Source organism: Brachycentrus maculatus, unplaced genomic scaffold (assembly GCF_059751285.1).
Source record: "Brachycentrus maculatus isolate JH-2025_06_01 unplaced genomic scaffold, ASM5975128v1 h1tg000243l, whole genome shotgun sequence".
In the NCBI taxonomy this organism is placed as follows: domain Eukaryota; kingdom Metazoa; phylum Arthropoda; class Insecta; order Trichoptera; family Brachycentridae; genus Brachycentrus; species Brachycentrus maculatus.
Genome location: NW_028280994.1, coordinates 229,114 through 245,919, shown reverse-complemented (window position 1 = coordinate 245,919; position 16,806 = coordinate 229,114). Strand labels below are relative to the sequence as shown.

The following is a 16,806-nucleotide window of genomic DNA, read 5'->3' as shown; positions in this document are numbered from 1 at the left end:
CACATGTCCATACCACCTAAAAAAAACCCATCCTAATATTTTCAATTATCCCTTGTTCAGCATTACATTCCTTTCTTATATCTTTCTTTATATCTTCGTTTTTAATTATGTCATACAATGATTTTCCACACTTTTGTCTGAGGGAGCGCGTTTCAACAGCGTTAACTCTGCTTTCATCCTTCCTTTGCCAGTTCTCGGTTTCTATGAAAATAATCTCAACCATTCAAACTGTAACCCAAACGTTCGCTTATGATTGTATGCTCCCAACAAATATATTTTTAAAAATCTGTCCATTAAAAAAATATCTCATCCAAATAAAAATCCGGTTTAAAATCCAAATTCCACAAAAAATACCTAAATGAACTGATTCACAGTTAAGATCCGGATCCCAATCACAAGCAATGTAAATAGTGTGGCCACATCGACTAAAAAAGATTCATCTGCTACAAAAATACAGAAATAGTGTTAAACGGCGCCATACTTCTTCAACAACCAATCATAAATCAATATTTTTGACATCGACTTATTTCATTGGTGTATTTTCTCGAGTATGGATGACGTTTCGCGAATTTTCTACATGTTTATCTGTTGCATGCCAACTTTTTAAATGTCAACTGCTCTAAAGTTGCCATATAAAAAATATGATTCAGAGTATTTACCTTTAATGATTTTTCGGGGTAGAATGTAAATTTTTACGAGAAAATGTTCTGCGTCAATCGCATTTAGAATGTGAGCATTACGGAATTTAGTTTAATCTGTATTCATGGCAGTTACTTTTTAAAGATCAACGTATAATTTGTAATTACGATGAAAAAAATGTTAAACAATGCCCCTTTAAGAAAAAGCAAAATGCAGCTTATCTGAATATAAAACTTAATGCAACTTAATGTTTATTTTCTATTTATTTAATAATATTAAAATTTTTATACAATTTCTATTAATTTCTACTTATTTCAATTTTATAATTTTAGTTGCGCTGAGCGTCTCCAAAAAAGAGACTGAGCTCTTGTGCTTGGAGAGGGACTTTTTCTTTTTTTATTAAGCGGTTCGAGGTCGTTATCATGTAAAGTTTTCTATTGTAATTATATTATGTAACTGTATTATTACTTGGAGGAAGCCAAGGAGATGACGGATGACAGAGTGACTTGGGAACGTCTTGTGTTGGCCATATGCTCCACATAGGGAGCGAAGTACTAATCCCTTTCACTGTCTACACGGGGGGTGGTTTTACAAACTTGTATTTACTTAGATTGGCAGTGACAGGGAAATTAAATATTATTGAAAAATTAACAGTAATATCGCGATACAGTTATGTTTCACATTTATATAAATTTAACTAAGTTAATTTTTTTTATTATAAATTGCTTTGCAAGAGAAGGTCTGTCAGAAAGCCTAGATGCTTCTGTATCAGGTCTGGGAATGCGGTGGGACAGCTCTCAATGTACCTCGCTTATTATTATAGAGAAGGTCTGTCAGGAAGCCTAGATGCTTCTGTATCAGGTCTGGGAATGCGGTGGGACAGCTCTCAATGTACCTCGCTTATTATTATAGAGAAGGTCTGTCAGGAAGCCTAGATGCTTCTGTATCAGGTCTGGGAATGCGGTGGGACAGCTCTCAATGTACCTCGCTTATTATTATAGAGAAGGTCTGTCAGGAAGCCTAGATGCTTCTGTATCAGGTCTGGGAATGCGGTGGGACAGCTCTCAATGTACCTCGCTTATTATTATAGAGAAGGTCTGTCAGGAAGCCTAGATGCTTCTGTATCAGGTCTGGGAATGCGGTGGGACAGCTCTCAATGTACCTCGCTTATTATTATAGAGAAGGTCTGTCAGGAAGCCTAGATGCTTCTGTATCAGGTCTGGGAATGCGGTGGGACAGCTCTCAATGTACCTCGCTTATTATTATAGAGAAGGTCTGTCAGGAAGCCTAGATGCTTCTGTATCAGGTCTGGGAATGCGGTGGGACAGCTCTCAATGTACCTCGCTTATTATTATAGAGAAGGTCTGTCAGGAAGCCTAGATGCTTCTGTATCAGGTCTGGGAATGCGGTGGGACAGCTCTCAATGTACCTCGCTTATTATTATAGAGAAGGTCTGTCAGGAAGCCTAGATGCTTCTGTATCAGGTCTGGGAATGCGGTGGGACAGCTCTCAATGTACCTCGCTTATTATTATAGAGAAGGTCTGTCAGGAAGCCTAGATGCTTCTGTATCAGGCCTGGGAATGCGGTGGGACAGCTCTCAGTACAACATTGAGTTGTGTAAATTTGAAGGATAAATAAATAAAAAAAAAGCCGTTTGAATATCACAATATTTATTTCAAAAAATAAATCAACATACATTCAAGAATTACGATCTAGCTAAAGTTAGAACATTTTAAAACTATAATACTTTTTAAAAATAATATAATAATACTTACAAAATAATATTTAAAATCAAATCATTTTGTTCAGACATTTGATATGAAGACAGTCGAAGACTTTGGCCCAAAAGCGACACATCGTTCAATTAATTTTTAAGGGTGGACACTGACCGGAGCATTTCGTCGTAACATAACGTGATCACATCGTTCGCGGCGAGCATCACCGGGCATCCGAGGTTACGGATGGAGCGCTCGGCTCGCCGTACTGACTGCCTGAATGCGTTTACATTAAGCGAATGATGAATGATAAGTTTTACTTTGACACTTTTAAGTGGTATTACACAAAGTGAAAGATGAATGATAAGGAGAGTGTTATATTCCATACCAAAAAGTTACCGATGCTTTTAAAATAAAAAAAATAGATTAGTTTAATATTTATAGAGAATTGTATATGAATCTTTATAAGAATTTTTTTTTTCTGGATGTTTCTAAGCAAAAATGTATATATTTTTAAAAATAAAATTCAGAATTCAATTTTACAGTCTTCGTTTATAGTAATAACAGCACCACACACACACAGCATACATATATATAATGTAATGTATATATATATATATATATATATATATATATATTTTTGTCCGCCTCCGTAGTGTAATGGTCAGCACGCTCGGCTACCGTTCTGGAGGTCCTGGGTTCGATTCCCAGGGGGGTTTAATAAATATAAGTGATTTTTTCAGTCTAATATTTATTCCATATTACCCTGGACTGGCACCTGAAGTGGAGGGCTGATCACCTTTCTTTCATGTGTAATCGCTCGAGATAACACTGCGTTTATATGAAGCAGTGCCCTATGCACCATTGGGGTGCGGTAAGGGATTTATTATTATTATTATATATATAAAAAAAAAAAAAAAAATATATATATATATATATTTATATATACATGTGTATATAGGTTTCGCTGTACAATTTTGCGGAATTTGTGTTCATTCTAAAAACTAAGGAAGATCTTTTTACTACGGAACTATAATGCAGCAAAAATACGCATTCAAACATTAAAGTATGTAGTGTACATATATATATATATATATATATATATATATATATATATATATATATATATATATATATATATATATATATAATATAAATATATTTATATATATATATATATATATATATATATATATATATATATATATATATATATATATCTATATATATTTTTGTTCGCCTCCGCAGTGTAATGGTCAGCACGCTCGGCTACCGTTCTGGAGGTCCCGGGTTCGATTCCCAGGGGGGTTTAATAAATATAAGTGATTTTTCAGTCTAATATTTATTCCATATTACCCTGGACTGGTACCTGAAGCGGAGGGCTGATCACCTTTCCTTCGTGTATATATATATATATATATATATATATATATATATATATATATATATATATATATATATATATATATATATATATATATATATATATATATACTCTATCGGAGGATGTTATAATTATTGCGAACGGTGTCGTACGTCAATCATATCTGACATTTGTGAACTAGACAGCTGCAGTATACAGTATAGCTATATTATGGCTCCAATAGATGGCGCTGTCATCGAGTCATTATTAAAAATATATCAATTTTTCGGAGCATACATATCAATCATGCTAAACATATAATACTATACTTTAAATTCATTTCGCATTTTATTTTGTTATATTTTATTTTAAAGGGTTTTCCCTTCAAATCGGATGTTTTAGAAACCAAATTAAAATGGACATATCGGAATACATTTCTAAAATATTGTAACCATTTTATAAAATATAATATAACGTCCAATAGGGTACAACATTTTGAGTGTGTCCAAATACTTGTTCACAAAATCTGGATTATCTCCAATTACAGGAGTTATTTTCATATTATTTTTTGACATCTCATCAAAGATGAAGAAGAATATGGAAGTCTGGGCATTTACGGGGCTTACGACCATCATAGGCTGGTTTAAGTGATCACTTTACACACGTGTAACATTCACCAATTCTACCCATAATAATGGGTTGTCAATAGACAACCACACTACTCAAATTCTTCAAGCTTCTTTACATCTCACCAATAGATGTCTCTAGTGAAGTTCTAGTGATTCATGAACAAGGTTTCTAAATTGGTTCATATATATAGAACTTCCAAGAATTTGAGTAGTGTGGTTGTCAATAATGGGTAGAATTGGTGAATGTTACACGTGTGTAAAGTGATCACTTAAACCAGCCTATGACGGTCGTAAGCCCCGTAAATGCCCAGACTTCCATATTCTTCTTCATCTTTGATGAGATGTCAAAAAATAATATGTCCAATAGGGTATTATCACTCAGGAGGAATTTCTAATTTAACATACTCAACCCATAAAGGATTGTATTAGACTCGTGAAGTGTTTATAACACCCGATATAATCAATATTTTCATTCATCACTTTATTTTGCAAAATTCGCCTTCGTAAATACGCCGTTTTCCTAAGTTGGTAACGAATGACGTCGCAGAAACGAATCCACACCACTTATATTACAGCTCTATAAAGCGTATACCTCCGTAGGCGTCCGCCTCCGTAGTGTAATGGTCAGCACGCTCGGCTACCGTTCTTGAGGTCCTGGGTTCGATTCCCAAGGGGGGTATAAATATAAGTGATTTTTCCACTGTCATATTTATTTAATTTTACCCTGGACTGGTACCTGAAGCGGAGGGCTGATCACCTTTCCTTCATGTGTAAACGATCAAGATAGCACTGCGTTATATGACGCAGTGCCCTATGCACCATTGGGGTGCCGATAAGGGTTTTTAAAGCGTATACATAGAGGAATACGCCGCATAACACACCCGATGACGTAAAATATGGTGACGTATAGCGGTGTCCGTTTTATTAAAATATGTAAAGTTTAAACCTTCATATCTCCCTTAGTTCCCTACAGATTTCAATAAGAATTCTAATAGTCTTGTAATTTTTCATATCAATTTATCAGCCAATCACATCATGAGAATTATCCATTGGTCTTGTAAAACATCCAATTTGGTTTGTTAAACATCAAATTTGAAGTGACAAACCTGTATTACCAGAAAACCCTGCGCAGGAGAATCTCTGCCGGCTTGCTTGATACAAAATTTGACAGACTTTTTTACTTAATTCAATTTTACTTAATTATTCTCACTAAGGCATCTCATTCAGGCACTAAATTTACACATCGCTCACTCCTTTCAAGAACGTCATAAATCAAAAATTGTCAATTTCAGTTGTGCATGTTTTGGAATGCCCAGAAAATGTACTATATCCCAGCAAAAGCGGCATATTTTTAACTTGATATTTACCCGCTACAGGGCAGAAAGTGTTGTTTTTGCATTTTGAAGAAAAGGTATTGTTTAATTATTTTTATAAATATACTAAATATTTTTCAAATGGAGAAAAAACCTTCAATTTTACCTAAAAAGATCTGTTGCACAATAAAAAGTTTAATAAATGGCTTGATATTTATTTTTAATACATTGTATTATATTTTTAAACTTTGAAAGCGATCTCCTGACATTCTTGAAAGGAGTGAGCGATATGTTCAGTATTTTCGATCAATAAATCCATACAAAATACCCGTAAAAATACTGGACGCCATTTTAAAGATATATTTGACTTGGTTAATACCACTATACATTGGAATCTCTCATAACGAGCATAATTCGTTCTAGAACCATATTATTTTTTGACATCTCAACATAGATGAAGAAGAATATGGGCATCCGCGAACATTTATCTGTGAATATTAGGACATACTCAAAATGTTGAAATATTTTTTTGTTTTGGCTGGCGCGGAACTCCCGGCTCACAAGAGGATCTCGTGAAAAAGGGACTTGCGTTTACGCTGTAACTCGTAATACGAAATGTCGCTCATTAAAGGAGCAACTTGACTTTTGCTCGTTATGCGAATTACTCGTTATGCGAATTACTCGTTATGCAAATTACTCGTTATGCGAATAACTCGTTATGCGAATTGCTCGTTATGCGAATAACTCGTTATGCGAATCACTCGTTATGCGAATCACTCGTTATGCGAATTACTCATTGTGTGAATAACTCATTATTCGAATTACTCATTATGCGAATTGCTCGTTATACGAATTGCTCGTTATGTGAATCACTCGTTATGCGAATCACTAGTTATGTGAATTACTCGTTATGCGAATTACTCGTTATGCGAATTGCTCGTTATGCGAATTGCTCGTTATGCGAATCACTCGTTATGCGAATTGCTCGTTATGCGAATTGCGCGTTATGCGAATTACTCATTATGCGAATCGCTCGTTATGCGAATCACTCGTTATGCGAATTAATCGTTATGCGAATTACTCATTATGCGAAGTTGGCCATCCACAATAACGAGGAGCTCAACAAGCTGCCCTCCAGCGTGACGACCGTCGCTCGGGAGGGCGTCCTGCCCAACACCTTGGCCATTCTCCAGTCCGTGGGATCAAGAGGAAGGCGTTTCAATTTGTCGGCTCATCTTTTCCCCGCTCCAGACTCGACGGCCCGAGACCGATTGACGACGCATTTCATTTTTTTATTTTTTGTATATCATTATCATCATCATCCTAATATTATCATTATTATCCATGTCTTTATAAGCGCCCTTGAGGTATTATTTTACGAAAATGGCGCTATACAAATTATCCAAATAATAATTATTATTATTACTCATGTCCGTCTCTGTAGTGTAACGGTCAGCACGCTCGGCTACCGTTCTGGAGGTCCCGGGTTCGATTCCCAGGGGGGGTCAAATAAATAATAGTGATTTTTTTCACTGTAATATTTATTCAACATTACCCTGGACTGGTGCCTGAAGCGGAGGGCTGATCACCTTTCCTTCATGTGTAAACGATCAAGATAACACTGTGTTTATATGAAGCAGTGCCCTATGCACCATTGGGGTGCGGATAAGGGTTTTATTATTATTATTATTACTCATTATGTGAATACTCGTTAAGCGAATTACTCACTATGCGAATTACTAGTTATGCGAATTACTCACTATGTGAATTACTCGTTATGCGAATTACTCATTATGTATTCACTACGTGAATTACTCATTACGTGAATTACTCTTAATGTGAATTACTCTTGATGTGAATTACTCATTATGCGAATTACTCGTAATGCGAATTACTCGTTGAGCTAATCACTCGTTATGCGAATTACTCATTATGTGAATTACTAGTTATGCGAATTACTCGTTAAGCAAATCACTCGTTATGCGAATTACTCATTATGCGAATTACTCGTAATGTGAATTACTCTTGATGTGAATTACTCATTATGCGAATTACTCGTAATGCGAATTACTCGTTGAGCTAATCACTCGTTATGCGAATTACTCATTATGTGAATTACTAGTTATGCGAATTACTCGTTAAGCAAATCACTCGTTATGCGAATTACTCATTATGCGAATTACTCGTAATGTGAATTACTCGTTATGCGAATTACTCGTTATGGGAATTACATATTATGCGAATTACTCATTATGCGAATTACTCGTTACGCGAATAACACTTGCTATGCGAATTAATCATTATGAGAGGTCCCACAGTATACTTTGTTCCACAGAAAACGATGCGGGATGAACAGAATAGAATTTAAGAAACAGCGGTGTAACCGAGTGAAATGTAAATGGATAGCTGTTACCACAGAGTGACAGCCGAGTCAGTTCACGAAACTATTTCTGATACTCTAATCATAGTAATTTAATACTTTGATCTCTCACAACGAGCATTATTCGTTCCAGAATCTTCTTCGTTAAGCGAAACAATTATTGTTTTGACTGGCGCGAAAGTACCGCATCACAAATGAATGTCGCGAAAAATAAAATTTTGCCTTTTATCTGTAACTCGTTATGGGAGATTTTATGCAAATTTTTCCAGATTTTTTTTGCTCGTTATGCGAATTAATCATTATGAGAGATTCCACTGTATATAAATTTTACATAAAAGACTTTTCATAATTGGGTTTCGAGAAATTTCCTTTTGATTCATCAATATTTTCTTTACTGCGATCTTATGTTGGATCAGATAAGACAAATGTGGCCCTAAGGCCTGCGGCCTCGGGTGTGGGCAGGGTGTGGATCAGGTGTGAGAAGGGTGTGGGCAGGGTGTGGACAGGGTGTGAGAAGGGTGTGAACAGGGTGTGGGCAGGGTGTGAGAAGGGTGTGGACAGGGTGTGAAGCGGGTGTGAGGCGGACGAGGCTACCTGTCGCCCCAGGTGTGGAACCAGGTGCGGCCGAGCGTGCCGAGGTAGGGGTGCATGAGCGTCTTGTGGCGCACCAGGCCGCCGGAGTCGGCCTCGCGCGCCGTGCAGCCGGGCGCGGGGCACGGCAGCAGGCCGCCCGCGTCCCGGTGCTCCGAGAGGTGCTGGCTGAGGTCCCTCTTCAACAGGAACACCTGGAATCATTCGTATTTTTAAAAACAAAATAAAACATTGTGTCCTTTGTGCATGTGAGGAGAATGGAACCATCCAGACTCCCCCACATCGCACTGTACGGCTAACCCCAGGGTAGACCATCAAAGAGATGGATGGACAGCAGGGAGTCGAACTCGCTGGAGACTAATGCCTCTTAAAAACAGGCCACAAGGCCTACACCAAGAATTATAAAAAAAAAAATTAAACATAGTTATATGTTCTCAATATTATTATTATTTAAAGCATTTACTTTGTGGTTAGTCATTTTTACCGAGATTTTTATGTCTACCGGTTTGGAGGTGTACCCGTCTCTTCGTCAGGACAATTACTACCACAGCATGCAAACAGTACTACCTTGTCCTGACGAAGAGACGGGTACGTCTCGAAACCGGTAGACATAAAAATCTCAGTGGGTGGTTACATACTAATATTACTAACATTTTTGTAAAAAAATAAATAAGCAAAGTTATTTTTTCATTATATGATAAGGAGAGTGTTAACACGTTGTCGGCGGTACATGGCATTTGCCGTTTTTCGCAGACTGTCGGTCAACTGCGGAACATGGCAAATGCCGTTTTTGTCGACTGTCAGTTAGCGGCGGGAAATGGCAATATACGGGTTTGTTATCAGCGTGAAATAAAACGCGTTGAAGGGTAATCTGCTACCTGGGTGCTAGGCAACAGTCTGTTGACGTTATTTGAGATGCCTTGTCCGGATTGGCTAGTGTGTCGCTTGTAAAGGCATCGCCAATCTCCAGTTTAGTTTGAGTCATATCACGTATTGGACTATTTTTCATACCGCTCGCACTGTTTTGTTTACTGTTTGGTATTTTATTGTTTGAATATATTAGCATTGTATAGGGAATGATACCTCGGAGAGGAAGACTACTTTAAGAGTTTACAATGCTTCTAAAATTGTGAAATACGGAATACTTAATTAAAAATTATGATTATCAAATGTCATATTTGATTTCTTTGAAAATTTCAATCGAAAATATTATTTGGTTTAGAAATTGTGTCAATTTTAAGAAAGCGATATATTTTTGCGCTAATCGCGAAAAACGTCCGCTATAGGCTAGAGTCTATTGTTCGAAGCGCCCGACTACAATGTGTTAAGAAGAAAGATAGGACAGTGAGGGTTCGGAGTCTGCTGGAGGTGCTGCGGAGGACGGTGGCACTCACCAGCTCGCAACACTCGCACGGGTAGTAGGTGCTGAGGTCCTCCACGCCGTGCTTGGAGCTCTTGTGCGTCTGCATGCCCTTGACGCACTTGAAGTCCTTGCGGCAGATGTCGCAGCTGAACGGCAGCAGGCTCCCGGACGCGGCGCGCTTGCGTTTCCGCCGGACCTGTCACCAACACGCCATGGAAATCCATTTATTTACAACATTTTAGTGTCTCCAAAAACAGTCATATATCGTAGTCATACAGAAGAAAGTGACAAAGTGCATTTTTTTGCAAAAACGTGATCATTGGCTATTTGATATCTTACTAGCTTAATATTGCCCTGAAAAATATTCCTGAGGATTTTAAACTTGGAAGTATAAGATATGTAAACCCTTATCCGCACCCCAATGGTGCATAGGGCACTGCGTCATATAAACGCAGTGTTATCTTGATCGTCTACACATGAAGGAAAGGTGATCAGCCCTCCGCTTCAGGTACCAGTCCAGGGTAATATTGAATAAATATGACAGTGAAAAAATCACTAATATTTATTTTACCCCCCTTGGGAGTCGAACCCGGGACCTCCAGAACGGTAGCCGAGTGTGCTGACCATTACACTACGGAGGCGGACAAACAATATATTGACTTGTTAAAAATTACTAACGGCAGTGGTGTTTTTTTAATTTTATTTTCTTGCCAAGTAAAAGTGACTTAAATGGCCCTCCTGAACATTTTACGTTTTGGTAGTTGGTCACTTTCTCCTGTACGACTACGAGTGTTCACAAATCTGGATCATAGTGGAACCTCTCATAATGACACCTCATTGCATTTATTATCTACCTTGCTTATTTAGTCCGCCCCGGTAGTGTAATGGTCAGCACGCTCGGCTACCGTTCTGGAGGTCCCGGGTTCGATTCCCAGGGGGGAATAAAATAAATATAAATATTAAGGGGGCTAGGATATCGGTAATAATAACTTGTAATTAGGATGCAATCGGTTTATTCAACAGGTCGCCATGACAGTACAATGACAAGTGTATGCAGTCTTCTCTGCCTCAATCTCATAAGGTATAACGTAAACATTCCCCGCGTACACCCCGCCCTGCCCCTAGCGGGCGCACAGGGTCATAGTTCATCTTGCTACAAATATTACGCTGTAATATAATGTTTTTTTTGAATTACCTAACGTCCAAGTGACTCTGAAATCCAGCTACAGCTTGTGCAACACCGCTTATCATGTCCCTACTCAGGCTTCAACTTTATAAGTTTCATAGCCTATGCCTACTCGTGAGTGGATTTACTCTTTATGTTTAAAGTTACTATAATTTCACGTTCTGGAGGTCCCGGGTTCGATTCCCAGGGGGGTCAAATAAATATAAGTGATTTTTTCACTCTAATATTTACTTAATATTACCATGGACTGGTACCTGAAGCGGAGGGCTGATGACCTTTCCTTCGTGTGTTTACGATCAAGATAACACTGTGTTTATATAATGCAGTGCCCTATGCACCATTGGGGTGGGGATAAGGTGTTTAATAATAATTTCATGTAACTCATGGGGGAAAATTTTAGGCAAAAACACTAAGCATAAGTGATTTTTTCACTGTAATATTTATTCAATATCACCCTGGACTGGTGCCTGAAGCGGAGGGCTGATCACCTTTCCTTCATTCAATTCAATTTATTCAATAATTAATATATACATTACAAACTAACATTTAAGGCGTATACATTGAAAAAACAAATCATAAAGTAAGCAAGAAGACATTCATGTGTAAACGATCAAGATGACACTGCGTTTATATGACGCAGTGCCCTATGCACCATTGTGGTGCGGATAAGGGTTAGGTTAGGTTACCTTGAAGTCCCTCGGGAAGGGGTCATCAGGAAAGTAGTTGGCGGGGTCCAGCTCCAAGGTCAGTCTTGATGAAGCGTCGGAGGGCAATATCGGAGCAACTGAAACAGGCAAAAATTTCACTACAGCCTTCTGAGCGGGGTGCGAATGAGGGTTTATTGCTATTTATCATGTACAAGGTTTATAATAATAATAATAATAAAACCCTTATCCGCACCCCAATGGTGCATAGGGCACTGCGTCATATAAACGCAGTGTTATCTTGATCGTTTACACATGAAGGAAAGGTGATCAGCCCTCCGCTCCAGGTGCCAGTCCAGGGTAATATTGAATAAATATGACAGTGAAAAATCACTTATATTTATTTGACCCCCCTTAGGAATCGAACCCGGGACCTCCAGAACGGTAGACGAGCGTGCTGACCATTACACTACGGAGGCGAACAAAGGTTTATAATAAAGTTATTTTATATTTTATTTTGACATCTCATCAAAGATGAAGAAGAATATGTGTGTGATTATAATCCAGGATTCGGATATCACATACTAATATAAGAGTTTCTGCTTAATAAAAAAAGCTTCTTTACATCTCACCAATAGATGTCTCTAGTGAAGTTCTAGTGATTCAAGAACAAAGTTTCTAAATTGGTTCATATATATAGAACTTCCAAGAATTTGAGTAGTGTGGTTGTCAATAATGGGTAGAATTGGTGAATGTTACACGTGTGTAAAGTGATCACTTAAACCAGCCAATGACGGTCGTAAGCCCCGTAAATGCCCAGACTTCCATATTCTTCTTCATCTTTGATGAGATGTCAAAAAATAATATGAAAATAACTCCTGTAATTGGAGATAATCCAGATTTTGTGAACAAGTATTTGGACACACTCAAAAATGTTGTAAAGTTATTATATAATAAAGAGGGCAATATCGGAGCAACTGAAGCAGGCAAAAATTTCAGTACAGTCTTCTGAGTGTGTCCAAATACTAGTTCACAAATCTGGATTATCTCCAATTATACTCCAACCGACCGAGACCGTTTTTAAAGTTTGAAAACATAATAAAATGTATTAAAAATAAATATCAAGCCACTTATTGAACTTTTTACCGTGCAACAGATCTTTTTTAGGTAAAACCTGAATGTTTTTTTCTTCATTTGAAAAATGTTTAGTATATTTAAAAAAATAATTAAACAATACCTTTTCTTCAAAATGCAAAAACAACACTTTCTGCCCTGTAGCGGGTATATATTAAGTTAAAAATATGCCGCTTTTGCTGGGATATGGTACATTTTCTGGGCATTCCGAAAACATGCAAAAACTGAAAATTGACGATTTTTGATATATGATGTTGTTGAAAGGAGTGAGCGATGTATGACTAGATGTATGGATGTGAAGGAGGCGAGGAGTGTATGTCAGGACAGAAGGGTGTAGCGTTCCATCCTCTCTGCCTACCCCTGCGGAGAAACGGCGTGAAGGTAGTAGTAGTAGTGTAGGGGCTTACGTTATCATATTATTTTTTGACATCTCAACATAGATGAAGAAGAATATGGAAGTCTGGGCATTTTTTTGGGCATTTTTTTCTGGCGTTTCTCATGTATGTGATTATAATCTCAGGCCACAAGGCCTACACCAAGAAGAAGAAGAAGAAAATAAAACAGTATCTACAACATTCTGAGTGTGTCTAGGATTCGGACCTCACATACTAATAAAATGTACTAATAGATGTCTCTAGTGAAGTTCTAGTGATTCAAGAACAATGTTTCGAAATTGGATCCAACCTATAGAACTTCCAAGAATTTGAGTAGTGTGGTTGTAACTCATGGGCAGAATTGGTGAATGTTACACGTGTAAAATGATCACTTAAACCAGACTATGACGGTCGTAAGTCCCATAAATGCCTAGACTTCCATATTCTTCTTCATCTATGTTGAGATGTCTAAAAACAATATGTATCACGAGTTGTTTATAGGAATGGGAAACAATCTATGCCCACGCTGTCCTTAGCTAACTATCGGGAACATACAGACCGATGCTCCGGATAGTTTCAGGATTATCCATCATACCGCGCAACAATGGATAGAAATGCCTCATCAAATACACATTCCTTCTAGTCTCTAGACTGTTGTAGCCGAGCATACCCTAGAAGAACTGGTAGCTCTTCCTACAGGCATAACCACCGGCAGGTTGGTCCTGTATATAGGAATGGGAAACAATCTATGTCGACGCTGTCCTTAGCTAACTATCAGGAGTATACGGACCGATGCTCCAGGTAATTTGAGTAGTCTGTTAAGGGTACGGAGAGTGTTGATACCTGATAAGGAGAGCGAATCCGCAACCTGGCATTTGGCCGGGCGGTAGTCTTCTTCCTTGGCCCGCTTCGTGTACTTCCTCTTGACGCGGGTTCCTTCGCTCGCCCCATTCAGTAAAAGCGAGAGGTCGCGCTGGTCGCCCCCGGTGGCCGTCACCACCAGCGCCCCCTTGTTGAACTGCAGCCCGCACTTGCGCCAAGTCTCTATGGGAATCCCTCTCTTGAACTTGTTCTTGGAACCCTTCTTCCGCCCGCGTTTCTTGGGCATCTCCGTGACTATGCCGCCGTGCCCGTAGCCGTGGCGCTTCTCGTAGCTCTGGTTCTCGTAGCGGCGCTCCTCGATCCTCGTGATGGTCAGCGAGCTGCCGAAGGCCGGGATCTGGTGCACCTTGAGGCCGGGCGCGGCGGGCGTCATGCTGACGGACGCCGCCGGGCGGTAGGCGTAGCAGCTGCCGCTCGAAGAGTCCGAGTGGTAGCCGTTGCGGCCGTACGGCGAGAGGGGATCGTTGGAGATCGCCGCGAACGGGTCCACCTCGTCATCTCCCAGCATCTGCAATGCCAAATTCAGTCAATATTATAATATCGCTCACTCCTTTCAAGGACGTCATTTATCAAAAAACTTGATTTTTCAGGAGATTGTTTTTAAAGTTTAAAAATATAATACAACATATTAAAAATAAATATCAAGCCACTTATGGAAGTTTTTAATGTGCAACAGATATTTTTAGGTAAAACCTCTAAGTTTTTTCTCCATTTGTAAAATATTTGGTATATTTAAAAAATAATTAAACAATACCTTTTCTTCAAAATGCAAACAAAACACTTTTTGCCCTGTAGCGGGTAAATATAAGGTTAAAAATATGCCGCTTTTGCTGGGATATAGTACATTTTCTGGGCATTCCGAAAACACGCACAACTGAAAATTGACGATTTTTGATATATGACATTGTTGAAATGCCCAGACTTCCATAATCTTCTTCATCTATGTTGAGATGTCAAAAATAATATGATCAATACCTCATGCATTATTTTTCATGGAGAAGAATTTGGAAGTCTGTGTGTTAACACATGAAGGAAAGGTGATCAGCCCTCCGCTTCAGGTACCAGTCCAGGGTAATATTGAATAAATATTACAGTGAAAAAATTACTTATATTTATTTGACCCCCCTGGGAATCGAACCCGGGACCTCCAGAACGGTAACCGAGCGTGCCGACCATTACACTATGGAGGCGGACAAGATATATATATATATATATATATATATATATATATATATATATATATATATATATATATATATATATATATATATATATATATTTATTTAATTTTTTTTTAACTCGCTGGGAATATGACCGGTAACTAAACGCGCTAACCATGAAAGCAGATTGTATAGACCAAACTAATATTAACTACCAAGACAACACTGCATCAATTTATGGCGATGCACTATGCACAAATTGATACATATAAACGAAAACTCCATAATTTCTGCGCAACAATAAAGGAGAAACAAAGCGATTAAAAAATTAACCTTTAAAAAAAATTGTGCATTTTTCGACGAAAAGTCCGAGTAAACTTTCGAAATTATTATATTTGAGTTGTTTTTAGTGGCAGAATGTCGTCAAATGCGTAAAATTTACGCAGATGTGCGTAAAAATACTGATAAAACGTTGTTTTAAGTTGTTTATTTTACCAAGGAAGCCATGCTACTAAATAAAGTAACTTTGTTTACATTTCTAACTGCAAATTAATATTAGACAGCTTGTGGTGTTAATTTGAACGAATTCGGCAACTTTTTGACTCATTCGGCTAAATAAATATTGAAAATAACGGTTAATGGTGACGAAAAATCATAAAATTGACTCAATTAAGTTCAGACAAAGCCGAAATAATTCGGTAATTAGGAGCGAAGCACTGAATTCTTTATTCCGAAATCCTTTTTGAGGCAGTAAATGATAACGGAATTGTGAAAAAAGTTGATAATATAATCAACCAAAACATAAATTAAGCATATTATGCAAATTAACTATAGTTTTCATTAATATATTTCATTAAAATGTTAATTCTTTACCTTCAATGCGGCAGAGCTTCACGAACAAATCCGGCGAACAATTAAACTTGGAAATCGTAATAGATCGCAAGCTCAAACATAGTTTTATCAACTTAAAAACTTTTTACGTGCGATAAAAAGAGATGGCGCGCTACAAATTGCTTACCATTTCATTTTTTCGTGTTCTCATGACATACGTTATCTCTTTTTTTCTTCGCGAGCATGCTCAAGAGGAACACCGACAGCGATATACTAACGAGAAAGACACAAAAAAACATACATTCTATACAGCACAAACCATGCGTTAGAAAAAGATAGCGCGCTACATGAATTATTTTTTCTCTTTTTAACATTACTAAGCGGCAAGCCTCCATTTTAGATTCTTCAAAGATAAATTCGTTGTCTCCTTTTAACTAGTCTTAGTTGTATGAGAGCGAAAAAGATGGAATAAATTGTATACCGTTTCACAGAATTTTAGTGCTAGCCTTTATGACTGTTGTAAACTGTCATGCCTCCATGATACAACTTTGTAAGTCGGTAAAACAGGTTTCTATATAGGTATTGTGTTTCTCTTGTGGAA

At 37.9% G+C, this 16,806-nt stretch overlaps 1 protein-coding gene across 5 annotated transcripts; it reads right to left on the bottom strand.

The window, feature by feature from the left end:
- Window positions 1–4,827: 4,827 nt before the first annotated feature.
- On the bottom strand, window positions 4,828–16,286 carry LOC148306364 (uncharacterized). 5 transcript variants are annotated; one of them, XR_015838017.1, is made up of 6 exons: window positions 16,248–16,286; window positions 14,161–14,722; window positions 11,867–11,964; window positions 10,026–10,190; window positions 7,524–8,825; window positions 4,828–6,596 (listed from the first exon to the last, which is right to left on the bottom strand). XR_015838017.1 is itself a non-coding variant. In XM_088265185.1 (5 exons), exons 2-5 carry the CDS (start codon window positions 14,720–14,722, stop codon window positions 8,631–8,633), a joined length of 1,020 nt encoding a protein of 339 aa, XP_088121311.1. In that variant the 5' UTR covers window positions 16,248–16,286; the 3' UTR covers window positions 4,828–8,630. The 5 variants fall into 5 exon arrangements, 2 of the variants coding, with proteins under 2 accessions (XP_088121311.1, XP_088121312.1); XR_015838020.1 differs by having other exon boundaries at window positions 14,176–14,722; XR_015838019.1 differs by having other exon boundaries at window positions 4,828–7,447; window positions 7,780–8,825; window positions 14,176–14,722.
- Window positions 16,287–16,806: the final 520 nt, after the last annotated feature.